Raw genomic sequence first — 14,918 nt, 5'->3', positions numbered from 1 at the left:
TTTATTCATCCATAAATAACAGCAACATATTCTTCCATCTTAGAAGGACTGGCAACAAGTAATTGGCATAAGAACAGGTGATTTTCATGTCCAAAATCTTAAGACAGTATATGTAATGTATTGTGCAGCTTTTAATCCTTAAAGTCCTTAATAATATGAGTGCAATCTGCCTTAGCGAGCACCTCCTCTTCTCAAATGGGTTCAACTGGAAAGACTGAAGTTTTATTTTACTATTTTATCACTTGTCATTACTTTTTATAAAAGTAAAACTTCACAAGAAAATTATGTAATAGTTAATAAAAAATTCTCTAAGAGGCATTATAGCAGACATGGCTAACTAGTGGCTCCCTAGATGTTGCTGCCTTCCAGTTCCCATCAGCCTCAGCCAGCTTAGTCAATGGCCAGAGGTGATAGGAGTTGTAGTCGAGTAATAGCTGGAGGGCCACAGGTTTCCCACTCCTGCACTGTAGTATGTACAATATGACAATTAAAATGTTCAACTTGATAAAAAAAGAAATTAATGAAAAAGCTTTTTTTAAAAAAAGGTAAAAGACCCCTGACAGTTAAGTCTAGTCGCAGATGACTCTGGGGTTGCGGCGCTCATCTCGCTTTACAGGCCTAGGGAGTCGACATTTGTCCACAGACATTTTTTCTGAGTCATGTGGCTAGCATGACTAAGCCGCTTCTGGCGCAACGGAACACCGAAACCAGAGCAGCGCATGGAAATGCCATTTACCTTCCTGCCAGAGTGGTACCTATTTATCTACTTCCACTTTTTGGCGTGCTTTCGAACTGCTCGGTTGGCTGGGACTGAGCAACAGGAGCTCACCCCGTTGCAGGGATTCGAACCGCTGACCTTCTGATCGGCAAGCCCAAGAGGCTCAGTGGTTTAGACCACAGCACCACAAGTACTGATATTCAAAAGGCTGTTGAGTTCCAAAATCAAATCTCTAAATTCAATTTGTTCACATGTAAAATCTCATAGAATACACAGACCCAGTACATCCATACTATTTCTGGATCTGTTAACTCTGTGCATATACAACACTAGACTATAGTTACTTTTTCAGCCTTAAAGTAAGGTGAACAAAGAAGAAATTCTGCACGGTTACAAAATCAATACCATCTTGCAGGGTCTCTCCTCCTCCCCATGTGAATTCACATGATGCTTCATCAAGATTAACATTCATTAAAGGTTATTTTCATCATGGTTTGCAAATCAGCTTCAAACTCTGTATAGGGATAGTGACGGTGCAGACATAATGCTACATCTTGGTTAAAACTACAGTGGTACCTCGCAAAACGAATGCCCCGCAAGACAAAAAACACGCAAGACGAAAGAGTTTTCCGTTTTTTGAGTCGTTCCGCAAGACGAATTTCCCTATGGGCTTGCTTCGCAAGACGAAACGTCTTGCGAGTTCTTGCGAGTTTGTTTCCTTTTTCTTAAAGCCGCTAAGCCGTTAATAGTCGTGCTTCGCAAGACGAAAAAACCGCAAGACGAAGAGACTCACGGAACGGATTAATTTCGTCTTGCGAGGCACCACTGTAAAAGGGCAAGAATGGGTGGGAGGAATTTTTTATAGGAGAGTTGAAGGGAATGAAAGGGATGCACCTGGTCTTCTACCCATGATTCAGACACACAGAAGTATTATTTTTTATCTGAATCTTGGAATTAACTTTAGGTTTAATATAGGTTTCCACCAATTCAGAAGGCACATCTAAATGTTTTGTGTAAAACACTTGCCCCAAGTTACTTAGCAACATAACTGAGTTGCCATGAAACACATGCACATTTTTGTACTTGCATGCACTTGAATTAAACTACATAAACATGATTCAAGAATAAGACACACTGACTCATTACTATGTAGCACACAAATGTGCACATAAAAGCAAGGTTTAAACTTAGCATTAATATTTTTTCATGATTGCCTCATTATCTTAAATTATCCTTTGTGTCATAAATATTAGTCAGATACACAATACTGTTAATCTCATTTTGCGTAAAGACAGAGCTAAATACCAAGTATGACATAGCATATCCACACCTTTTTGATGCCTTAAGGTGAAGTAGGAAGCACACAAACTTGAATGCCAGTACCACTTAAACAATGAGGCTTACTCAAAAGTAAATGTGTTTATGAGAAGGGTAAGTCCTCTTGACTTCTGCAAAGATTTACAATGGAAAATTTAACATAAAATTAAAATTGATTTGGGTCATATTTAAAAATTAAGATAACTCCACCAGTATGTAATGATTATAAGCCAGTATGGACAGTTTGAAAGAATCTCTTCTGATAGCTTATAAGCTTATTTAAAATGAAAAAGACTTATAGAGTAAGGTTTTGAAAAAAGGGTTATAGTAACACAGTTCCCAGAATTCTCAGGTCTTCCATAACAAAAAATTACTACATAGCATTCAGATGTATCCAACTCTCCAATGTGAAAACAACTGAAGTTCTTTTCTTCCACAACTATTTTAGAGAAAGGCATTCTGAAAATTCACACACTGAAGAGTTTAATTGCCTCCCTGAATTTATTGAACAGACAATCTGAAACTATCCACAAGAAGAAGAGTTTGGATTTGATATCCCGCCTTTCACTCCCTTTAAGGAGTCTCAAAGCGGCTAACATTCTCCTTTCCCTTCCTCCCCGACAACAAACACTCTGTGAGGTGAGCGGGGCTGAGAGACTTCAAAGAAGTGTGACTGGCCCGGAAGACACAAGAACTTCCCACGCTGGAGGAATGGCAGATGAAACTGATGGACTATATGGAACTGGCGGAAATGACTGGTAGAATCCGTGACCAGGGAGAAGAGTCGGTGGAGGAAGATTGGAAGAAATTCAAAGATTATTTACAGAAACACTGCAAAATTAAAGAATGCTAGACTGATGTTGGATTGAAAATGAGTGGTTTCCAGCTGTACAGGATTTAAAGTTATAGATAGACTAAGATTAAAGATTAGGATTAAAGAAGTTTAAGGAAATGGAAATTTGGTATTTAAGAGGTAAAATTTTAATGCTATATTATATTAAGATTAAAGATTGGGATTAAAAAAGTGGGAAAGAAATTGCTGGACAAACAATTTGAACTGGAATACAAAAGAGGGAGGTATGAGGAGGTCCAGAAAATAAGTAAATTTAAAAACGGAAATGAAAAGGTGATATTGTTTTTAAATGTTCTGTTTTTTTTCTTTTTTTGTTTTTTGTTTTCTGTGCTTGTTTCTTTTTTGGATTATGTATTGTGTATTTGTGTATTTCTTTTTTCTGTTTTTCTGTTTAACTTTTTACTGAAACCTTAATAAAAATCATTAAAAAAACAAAAAAAAAACAACAACAAAGAAGTGTGACTGGCCCAAGGTCACCCAGCAGCTGCATGTGGAGGAGCGGGGACGCGAACCTGGTTCCCCGGATTACGTGACTACCGCTCTTAACCACTACACCACACTGGCTCTGGTTACTAATGGTTACTATGTTTAGTAACAATGGTTACTAAACTAATTTTCCTGCTTTAGATATCTTCTTTAACATAATTGCAGGCAATCAGAAAGATCAATGGCAAATTTATGTCATGTACATTATAGTAGACTGTGTTTTTCAAGCTATAGCCATGGATGATAGTAGCCAAATTCCAACGTGAAATAAATCATTGCTGCCTAAAAGCACTTACAATATTCTAGGTTCTGTAGTGGACCAAAGGAGCCAACATTTGCTGCAGTGGATGACAATAGCAGGCTGAATTGCATCAGTGATGTGTTCCCAACACACAAATATTGTCATAGAAACATCAAACATCATGCAAGCAGATGTCTACTCAAGTAATGGAACTTTCCCAAGCTCACCACAGATCTGATCCTCCACAGCAAAGGTGGGAAGGGTACACAATGCAGAAAGGGAGAAGAGAAGTGGAAGTCCTATTGCACCTGCTGAAGTCTGTTCCACTGACAGACAACCACCATTGGACATTACTGTCATGAGCAGATGCCAGGAGCAGATCTGAAATAACTCACATGGCTTCAGTTAATTCCTTATTCAAAGAAATAAGACAGCTCAAAAGGCTACACCTAGAGAACACAGCAACTCTTGCCAGTAGAACCTGCCCTTATGAGGCAGTTGTGAGGACTGAAGGTCCCAGCCTTCCCACAGTTCCCTAAGTTTCCTTCCCAAGCAATCAGACTTTGTTGTCTTGCCTGTCTTTGCTCCACCCTCTTCATACCTCTTCTGATTCATGGAGACCAGCGGGAGGGGATCTGGTTGCAGCAGTAGGGGGATACTCCCTGGCTTTTTCAGCAGCCTGCCTCATCTCTGCCTCTTGGCCCCTTTCCTCTCCAACCTCTGCCCCTGGTTCTAGACTGTTCTCTGCCACAGACTCTTCCGGTTCTCTAAATCTTGTTACCTCTTCAGCTTCTAACACTTCCTCCTCCCCGTCTGATCCATCTTCTCCCTCTGACCACTCATCATCATCCCACCACCATTCCTCTGGCTCTGAGCCTTCTTTCCTTTGGGGGTCCCTAGTTGGTGCCTCCTACCACTTCAACCTATTCTCAACACTTACCTTCTATCATTTCAGCCATACAATTCAGAATCAGCACACTTACCAATATCCAGTACAAAATTAAGAACACGCAACAGAATAAGCACCACAGCACCATATTCTCAAATCAGAATTAAGAGATACAATGACTTTGCACACATGTCATTTCTAATTAAAATCCACAGTCAGTACAGTAGTCAAGATCAAACTGCAAGCAGGTCCTGGTAAAGTCAACTTTTGCTTTTTATGTAGAAAATAGGATCTTTTAGAATTTCAGAGAGGAAGAGGCTGCCTTAAACTTTCAGGGACACTTTTAAGGAACAACATATGCAGATATAACAGAAGGTAGGTGGTCTCACTGTTTCTCATTCTTACAAAAATCTAAAGCAGTCCCAAAACTACTTACACCAAAATATACACTAGAGATGGGGAATTTTTGGCCCTTCAGATGCTGCTGAAATTCAACTCATCGGCCCAGTCAATAGACACACTTATTAGAGATAATGGAAGTTGTAGTTCAGCACATATGGAGGGCCACAGCTTCCCCAACCCTGACAGACATAACGCCATTGTGTACTCTGCTTTAAGTAGAGGAAGCAGCCAATAAATTTATAAAACAAAACACATTGCAGCAGCATTTGTTATGCTGCTGGAAACTAGTCTTTGCTTACCTTATGCAAGGTTTGAATTGTTACAGAGAAATACCATCTTGACCAAGGACCATAGTAGGGCAAAAAATGTACACAGTGTGGATGCACACTGCTGGATCTACAATAAAGCCTCCAACGTTCTGAAAAACTATGTGTTTCTACATAATGTACCCTTGTGTAGAAGGCAAGCCATCACAAGGGAATGTACCTGTACAACAGAACCTTGAACTGGGTGCCATCAGTGTATTGATTCAGTATCAAGAGATCCAAACTATTACTGTATCCTCTTCACAGAGGAACAAGTAAGTGCTCATGAACCATGGGAGGACGAGCAGAAATAAGTGCTAGAATTAGGTTCAAAATTGATTGCAGGGCCATAAAAAATGGACAAAAGACATCAGCTTGATAGGTTAATGGCAGAAGGGTACCACAGTTACCAAGCACAGTTCTGCTGCTGAAGCAAGAGCTGGAATATTACATGGCAGCATTTATGGATGGGCCAAGTGGGAAGAGGAGGCAGGACTATTTGTGCCTAAACAGGAGACATTCAGGAGGTCTCCAAGCTGAACATGTGGAACAGAAATAGGGGAAATAATCACCAACTCCAATTTTGCTGGTACATGAATGATGAGATCTAATGTCTTAAGATCATCTGAATTTTTGAGGGGGGAGGAAGCATCACCTTTGTTTGAAAGTGTCCCCACCCTTCTCAATTCCTGAATGTTCATTAAATCTTGGATTTCAATTAATTATCCATTTTCTATTTTGCGTGTTCATGACAAATATTCAACTGATTTTTTAAAAACCTTATAAATGCTGTCCCTAATATGACCTTTAAACAGTTGAGTTTACTTTGGAAGTTTGAACCTTAAATAGCTTGGCTTAACAGCTTATTTGAAAACAGAAAAAAAGAACATTTTGTTCAGAAAGATTTTGCTTTCATCCAGAAAATTAAGATCTGTATGTAAAGCCAATTCTGCTTAAGTTTGTCCCAACAACCAATGAAAGGCTTGACCTAGAGGTGTACAGTATTACATAATGCTTTCTCAATTTATACACACCCAGAGGTTGTGTCCATTAAATATTATTTAGGAGATAGTAGCAAAATATTTTGTGAAGGTCTCTTTTTGAAACAAAGCTGATCATGACCTTTCATCATACTTTTGTCCTCCAATGCTGATTTAAAAATGGCACCTTTGAATCTATATTGAATGAGATTCTACGTGCCTGCATACTGCAACTAACAGATTGTTTTCAAAAGCTTTGGTAGCTGATGATAATATATGGATTTATTTAAGCATAGTAAAGATGGAGGAAAAATATCTAGTTAACATTTAGGAAAAATAATGATTGAGATTAGCTCAGAACTTTGAAATTAATGAATTTCAAAGCAGTGCTTGGAGTACTTCTCTTGCAGCTAATGTTAAAACCAACTAACGGAAGAAGTTGTTTAGAATTATTTGTGAAGTTGGATAGAAAGGAATTGATTTTGCATTCCAATCAGACTTGTGCTAGTATATATTATCTGTGTCGTTAGTCTTGTTAAAATATATTTAAAAAGCACACGAACGCTTATACCAAGAACAAACTTAGTTGGTTTCTAAGGTGCTACTGGACAATTTTTTTATATATTTCGACTGCGTCAGATCAACACGGCTACCTACATTAGTCTTGTTAGTTTCTCTGCGGCAAGAACACTCCAGTTTCCCAAAGAAGAAGAAGAAGAAGAAGAAGAAGAAGAAGAAGAAGAAGAAGAACTTTGTACGGTGATCTCAAAATCTAGGAGTTAGCTCTTTACAATATCTTGGCTGCAAGAAAGTTAAAACAAACTTTGCTACTTTTGACCATTTCAATTATAACATCTTGCAAACAGGCATTTCACAAGATGCCTAGCCAATTCTACAGAATATAAAACAACTTTAATCTATAATTCTACCTCAAAGCATGCTAACATCACACTGCCTTCAATATTTACACACATTTCAGAACATGATCTAATGCAAGGTTTCTCAAACTTGGGCCTCCAGCTGTTTTGGACTACAGTTCCCATAATCCTTGACCACTGGTCCTGCTAGCTAGGGATGGTGGGAGAAGTACAGTCATATCTCGGGTTGAATGTGCTTCAGGTTGAGCGCTTTCGGGTTGCGATCTGCGGCAACCCGGAAGTAATGGAGCGCGTTACTTCCGGGTTTCGCCGCTCATGCATGCGCAAACGCTCAAAATGACATCACGTGCATGCACGGAAGCAGCAAAACGCGAGCCACGCACGCGCAGACGCACCGTCGCATCTTATGTTCCCGTTCGCATCCCGAGGTACCACTGTAGTCCAAAAACAGGTGGAGACCCAAGTTTTGGAAACCCTGATATAATGCATCCACCTGGTTTTCCCAACTTCAATTTCATTCCAATTCAAATAGTGATAAAAGATCGGGGAAAGAATCCAGAATTCCTTGCTGAGATTTTCAAAATAGTGGCAAGCAGATAATTATTTTTTTAACAGGATGTTAGGGTCTGTACAGGCAACACTTCTTCATTCCTGCTTGGGAATGGGACCACCCAAAGATATTTGGGCAAACTCCTGCAACTGCAAGGGGAGGAAGGGGAAATTGGAAGGAATTCATATTGAAAAATAAATGAAAGGCGTACAGATCTCCCTCTTCATGGTTTCTACTGCCAGACAACTGTAGAATGATAAAACACAAAGAGAACAAATGTTAGCCAAAGTCAACCCAATAATATAGGGGGCATCAACACCACTCAAGGCTGCCCAAAAAAATAATGAGTAATAAAAATTATAACTGAACTGCAGAGACTAGAGAAGGAAGCATAGCACAACAAGCAGATTGAATAAAGAAAGAAGAATTTGAGAAATGCTGGGGGACTTTCTCAGAGGAGTACAGAACTAGGATGAAAATATTGTACAATACTGTGGGAGAATGCGAAGCTTTTTGCAGCTCAACAGGGCAATAATTTCCTTACATGAGGAGGGAGGGAGTGGATGCTATACTGCAATGAAGGAACACATCTTTTCTCATCCTCCCAAACACAAAGATGGGGTGCTCCATGAAGGGAAACAATAGCGAGTCTCAAAGGCACAAGTCTGAGAGCACATGGTGAAATTACTAGCAGCAACTGAGGCAGCTTGAGTCTGGTCAGTGTGTGGATGAGAAACACCTGAGAACCTCATGTACACCGCCTTTTGTTCAGAAAAACATGATGCAAATGTACCAACTTACTAGATCCCAGCTGTAATCAGGGGCTGGCTAGGAGACAGTAAAATGTAGTCCATCAATCTTATTGAAGTCCCTGAATATTCATCTAAACATTTAAAACTCCTTAATACCTTTAAATACATTTAAGTCAAGGATGCCATGTTAGATATATAAAACGTTATCCACTCTCCAGTATATTCTGAAACATCCTCACAACCAAGTAATTCCTGAATCCTTATTTTCAAAAGGCCCAAGAAATGTGGAAGTCTTATTGGAAAATTCTCAGTTGTTGACAACTATGAAAATTGAAATTTACTGGGGATCATTTTATTTTATATATACTGTGATTTCAGAATTTATTGTTTTTACAGTATGCTGTTCTCACAAAATAGCTTCAGTTATTGTGATGAGTATGAGTTACTCGTGCGTAAACTGGTGCCTCTCTAGGCTAATTTGCCTTGTTAAACCTTTCTGACTGCACAGCCCTTTCTAATCATGACTGTCTCAGTCACTCGCAGAATCCATCAGTGGGCGTTTCTTGAATCTCTTCCAACATAAGAGTTGTTTGACACCCAATCTCCTCCTCCTCTCACTGCGCGGGAGCCTTCTGCGCAGGGAGGGCGTAGGTAGCGGAGGACCTGTCCCCTCCTCACTGAGTTCCAGTGAAGAGTCCGGGAGCCCTCTCTCCGATTTCCCCATCTGCCCACTTTTGTTCCTGGTGTTGCGCTTAAATGCTTCCCCCTCCACTGAGCTGCTTCTCCCCCTGCTGCTGGGTCCTTCTCCAGCATCATCTAGGAGCCTCCCCTTCGCCTCCCGCTCCGATGTCAGTTCCCTGACAGTTATATTAGGCGAAATTCTTGGATCACGTCACTAAAAATATTTTCCTAACAATGTGATTTTTACAAGTCACAGAAAGTATGTTCTCAGAGTATTTACTACAACATTAAAAATGAAGAAACAATCCAGGAAGTTATGAAACTATGCTACAGAAGCATAGTTCCTGTAGAGAACCAGCTACAGTCATTTTACTAATTTCAGAACACAGTTTATGTACAATTGGCTACTGACTTCAGCAATGAAAGTTGAATCATAGAAAATAATCTGCCATAGAGCTTTTTTTCCCAATTGGAATTAAAGCAAAGTAAAACTTTGATATTTACACATTGGTCTCTGATGGGACTTGAAAAAAGGGTGGCCGATAGCAATCTGAATTACTTCATTCATGAAGCTAGGAAATGCTAGGGTGTAACAAGATCCACAACACTTCCTAGAAACCAAAATGCAGGTTATATGTGGTGGTGTCATAATGTCATCATCATGCTTGTTAGAAATGAAGGACCTCAGTTATGATTGCAATGCACACATTTGCAAGTATATTCTCTTATATTTGCAAGTATATTCTCCACCAAGGACCAACCACAAGGGAAATGAGCTTCAATCAAATTATGAAGCTAGAACTGTTGTTTTCTCAAATAATTAAAATAGAAGAATGTAAAAATTATACTAAAGTAGCCAACCCTTGTCATATGAAGCAACTTTAAAAGTGCAATTATGAAAATATGATGCAGCAAACTGGCCAAATACCTAGAGATGTTCTTTCCTAAAAGCATTTTCTAGGCTTCTATTATTTTCCATAATTGATCTACAATTATTTCTTGGCAATTATAAGCACATCACAATCATCTGATCTGGCATACTTGAAACCCTCTCTGCAAGGTTGACAAAATGTAGTTACAAGTTGACAAAACATAAATGTCACAAGTTGTGAAGCAGCCTTCTAGTCTATTCAAGCATACAGAATATTAGTTTTAATGAAAGCAGAAAAAGGAAACAATAAAAAGGTAGCCCCGTAGCATGTTTAATTTATCACATTGTTCTGTTATACCCTTTTCTTTTATACCCTTTTCTCCACCCCCACTGTTCTGCCCGGACACTGAGGTCCAGTGCCGCAGACCTTCTGGAAGTTCCCTCACTGTGAGAAGCAAAATTACAGAGAACCAGGCAGAGGGCCTTATTGGCAGTGACGCCCACCCTGTGGTATACCCTCCTACCAGATGTCAAAGAAATAAACAACTATCTGACTTTTAAAAGACATCTGAAGGCAGCCCTGTTTAGGGAAGCTTTTAATATTTGATGAATTATTGTATTTTAATATTTTGCTGGAAGCCGCCCAGAGTGGCTGGGGGAACCCAGCCAGATGGGTGGGGAATAATAAATTATTATTATTATTATTATTATTATTATGCACAGGTCAAGATGCTGGTCTCAAAAATAGCTGCTAGGAGAGAAGAAAAACAAAAACAAGCACCTAAAGTTACAAATGCTAGTTGCATTTTAGGATGGTTTTTTTTAAAAAAACTTGACTATTAATAGATTTTATTTTTCTTATGATTATTATCCAGAAAGATGCTGCTGCATGTGCATATCTTATGCATGCTTAGGTGCTCCATGGATGTCAGACTGTATATTTTGTCACAAAAGAAAAGCAGTGGATCCTCTCCAACTTTTCATTCTTAAAGTCAGAGATCCAATGACTGATTCTTATGTAACAACTGGTGGCCTAATTGAGGTGATAATATAATAATAATAATAATTTATTATTTATTATTTATACCCCGCCCATCTGGCTGAGTTTCCCCAGCCACTCTGGGCGGCTTCCAATCAAGTGTTAAAAACAATACAGCATTAAATATTAAAAACTTCCCTAAACAGGGCTGCCTTCAGATGTCTTTTAAAGAGAAGATAGCTGCTTATTTCCTTGACATCTGAAGGGAGGGCATTCCACAGGGCGGGCGCCACTACCGAGAAGGCCCTCTGTCTGGTTCCCTGTAACCTCACTTCTCGCAATTAGGGAACCGCCAGAGGGTCCTCGGCGCTGGATCTCAGTGTCTGGGCTGAACGATGGGGGTGGAGACACTCCTTCAGGTATACAGGACCAAGGCCGTTTAGGGCTTTAAAGGTCAACACCAACACCTGGGTCCAGGATGACAGTAAAGAGATAGGAAAAGCTGATTTATCTCAAGAATTCACTAAAAGCATGCAGACACCTTTTTCACACTGACATCCTCTCTGAAGATGATGTTGAGACTATTAATCTAGATCTACATGCAAGATTATTAAGCATTTACAAATGCATGTTACAGAGCAACTTACCAACTCTATTCCCTGTGGAAAAGGAGTGTCATCCAAATCCTTTAAGGGAAATCTCTGGATTATTTTCCCCAGACCATCTCCTGATCCTAAAGTGGAAGGAAAGGGAGAGAGGGAGAGGAGGAAAGAATGAGATTGTGAATGTTTTGTTTTTCCAGTCAGAAGTTTACACATATGAAAGAAGTCACAATTTAATGCATACTTGCATCTGGTTAAACTGTGGCAAGAACCTTTTAAGTTCTAGAAACTGTATTCAAGTGACTGCTGAAGACTGCAGAATTTAAGTTCCAGTGACACATACATGGTACCCAATCTTGTTTTCAGAAACTATGTTCTGTATTTTTACACATAGCAGTGACATTAAGACCCAATGAATACTCAATGTATACTCTTAGACATAGGCATAATGATGCCACAATGCAATCATAAAATTTTTACTATGCACCCAAATTTTACTATGCGCCCATCGTGGTACTTCTAGCACATCAACCACTATGGAGATTAAACCAGATAGGAAAATGTACAGTTGCATAAAAACACAAGGGGGAGCACATGAATGTGTCATCCCTACAGGAATATGTGACAGCATCGTACAAAATCAATTTAGCATTTCTACCTTTATGGCTTGCCTCTATTCAAGGTATTGTAACTTAACTTGTCCCTGAGCAAACTCCCATATAGCTTCCGTTCAGTCACTGCAGATCTGATGTTGAATGGAAGATACATATTCAAGAACCAATGCAAGTAAACTCCAGTTTTACTGTACTGTAAAATACTACTTCATTGCAGCGTATTATACACATTTTAATTTACGGTAATATAATTAAATGGAACCCAGTACTTGTACATGCTCTAACTGTGCTTGAAGCACCATAGAGTAAGCATGAAAAGAAAGCTGGATCTATCTTAGAGGTCAGTTAAATATACAATTAGCTTGTGGGTGGGTGTTTTCAGGAGGGCGGGCAGTTTTGCTTCAATGAAGCATTTTAAGCAACATAATAAGTGCCCATGAGAATCAGATCAACCTAGTTCAGCATTCTGTTCCCACAGTAGCCAATCAGATGCCTATGGGAAGCCCACAAACATCACACGAATACAACAGCAGTCTCTCCCTCACGATACCCCGAAACTGATACTGGAAGTAGTACAGCCACAACTGACAGCCTTATCCTCCATGAATTTGTCTATTTCCTTTCAAAGCCATCTAAGTTGGCAGCCATTATTACAGTGAACCATGGCAAGGAATGCCATAGTTTAACTATGCATTATGTCTCTCCTTAATCTCCCAACATTCACCTTCATTGGATGGTATTCTGAGAGGGGAAGATCTTCTTAATCCACTTTATGCATCCATTTTATACACCTCTTTCTTCCCCAAAACAAAGGGGCCCCAAACTTGTAATTTTCCCAACCCCTTGATCATTTTGGCTGCCCTTTTCTGAACCTTTTCCAGCTCTACTGTATCCTTTTTTTTATGTGTGGCAATGAGAATTTTATATAGTATCCCAAATGCAGTTGCACTACAGATTTTTATCAAGGCAATGTAAGACTGGCAATTTAATTTTCAATCCATTTCCTAATTATCCCCTGGAATATAGCTCTTTCACAGCTGCTGCACATATTTTAAACAAGCTGTCCACTGCAACCCCAAGATCCCTTTCCTGGTCAGTAACAGCCAGTTCAGTGCACTACAGTGGTACCTCGGGTTACATATGCTTCAGGTTACATATGCTTCAGGTTACAGACTCCGCTAACCCAGAAATAGTACCTCGGGTTAAGAACTTTGCTTCAGGATGAGAACAGAAATCGCGCAGCAGCGGCGGCGCGACAGCAGCGGGAGGCCCCATTAGCTAAAGTGGTGCTTCAGTTTATGAACAGTTTCAGGTTAAGAACGGACCTCCGGAACGAATTAAGTACGTAACCAGAGGTGCCACTGTATTAGTGTTAATGTAAGGTTAGGAAGTTTTGCCCCAAACAGCATCACTTAAGGAAGGAAGCTGCAAAGTGCTTTTTACATACAATACACTTCTATCCAGTATCTGCAATAGACCATATTAATTTTAAGTTGCCATTAATTTTAAGTTGTATAATCAAGTTGCCGACATTATGAAAACATATTGTGCAATATGGAAACATTCTATCATACTTGCATAAAATCTAGATAGATATATAGTACCAGGATACTATTCTAATTTTATATTCCTTGTTAAAGATCAGATTGAAAGAAATAGAACAGATATCCAGAATACAACTGGTTGTATCATCAAGGTTTAAACACGGAGTGATCTGAGGGATCAATTACAAAACTGCAACATCACAAAAATATAATATACAAAGTTATGCAGGAATACACTTGTAAGTCGCCCCAAATATTGATTACATAGGACTGTATGCAATTGTGTCCCTGAACTTATATCAAGCTTCTGTGAGTAGAATGGGGGGATAGTTTTTGCTGAGTCACCCTCCCCTCTGAATCCCTTCCACACAATCTGCCCCAGAGCATTGGGGACCGTTTGGAACAGCATGGAGGAGGGCTGCCAGAGAAGGGAGGAATTCAGAGAAATCACCTTCCACTAGATCCATGAGCTGCTGGTTTCTTCAGTTGGTGAAACATCAGCAAAATGCATCAGTAGTTCTGTGCTCTTTTTTATTCTCCTTATATGAAGGGGATGTGGTCTTTTAAGGTCAGGAGGAGGGGGGGGAGAGAGAGAGAGAGAGTACATGACTTTATGTGGCTGCTGTATCATTGCCTGCTGTCTCCTGACTGGAATGTGTAGCACAATCTCATTCTGGCTGACTCTTCTGGCTTTGAAAAGGACAGGCACCTGGGATGTTGCCATCCCAGAATATTGGGGAGGTGACTGGAAGTGGTAGCAGAAGCAGGCAGAAGCTTAGCAGAGAATGAGTGAAGACTCTAAATAACTGCTTGCAAGACAGCCTTAATATTGCTGTACATCAGAGCGACTCCCTCCTATTTCAATGTAGCCTCCCAAGAATGAAGTCATCAAAAATAAAATAAGGATATCAGACCTAACACCCACATTTCTCTTAAAAAATGCAGCACATTCTACTTTTAAAAAAAAATCTCAAGGGAAAAGTACACACCAAATTCTTCTAATATTTTGATATAAATTTGTGATGATCCCTGATTATTCTTTGTTCCTTAGACCCATAAAGTCAACTCACAACATTAAACTGCAATAAAATTCCTAGCTCCCATAAATTCACCGGGTCATTGACTTTAACAATCTTCAACTGACTCGTTCAATTGTCAGCTAGTCTCTTGTTTTGGATATCTCTGATTACAGGATTTCTATCACACTGTAAATGCGAACACACACATCATTTTACATTCTTAAATATGGCAACAAA

The 14,918-nt window shown here is 39.5% G+C and overlaps 1 protein-coding gene across 2 annotated transcripts in view; it reads right to left on the bottom strand.

Annotated features, from left to right (window-relative positions):
* Window positions 1–14,918, bottom strand: part of SBF2 (SET binding factor 2) — a 212,872-nt gene that overhangs the window by 162,195 nt on the left and 35,759 nt on the right. For both annotated transcript variants that reach the window (XM_081013068.1, XM_081013069.1), the window contains exon 2: window positions 11,550–11,635. In XM_081013068.1, coding sequence (XP_080869194.1) covers window positions 11,550–11,635 — 86 coding nt within the window. The remainder of the gene's footprint in view (window positions 1–11,549; window positions 11,636–14,918) is intronic.

The sequence above is a fragment of the Podarcis pityusensis genome, assembly GCF_964106645.2.
Source record: "Podarcis pityusensis genome assembly, chromosome: 1".
In the NCBI taxonomy this organism is placed as follows: domain Eukaryota; kingdom Metazoa; phylum Chordata; class Lepidosauria; order Squamata; family Lacertidae; genus Podarcis; species Podarcis pityusensis.
Note: the sequence above shows the minus strand (reverse complement) of the source record. Positions and strands in the feature narration are given on the sequence as shown.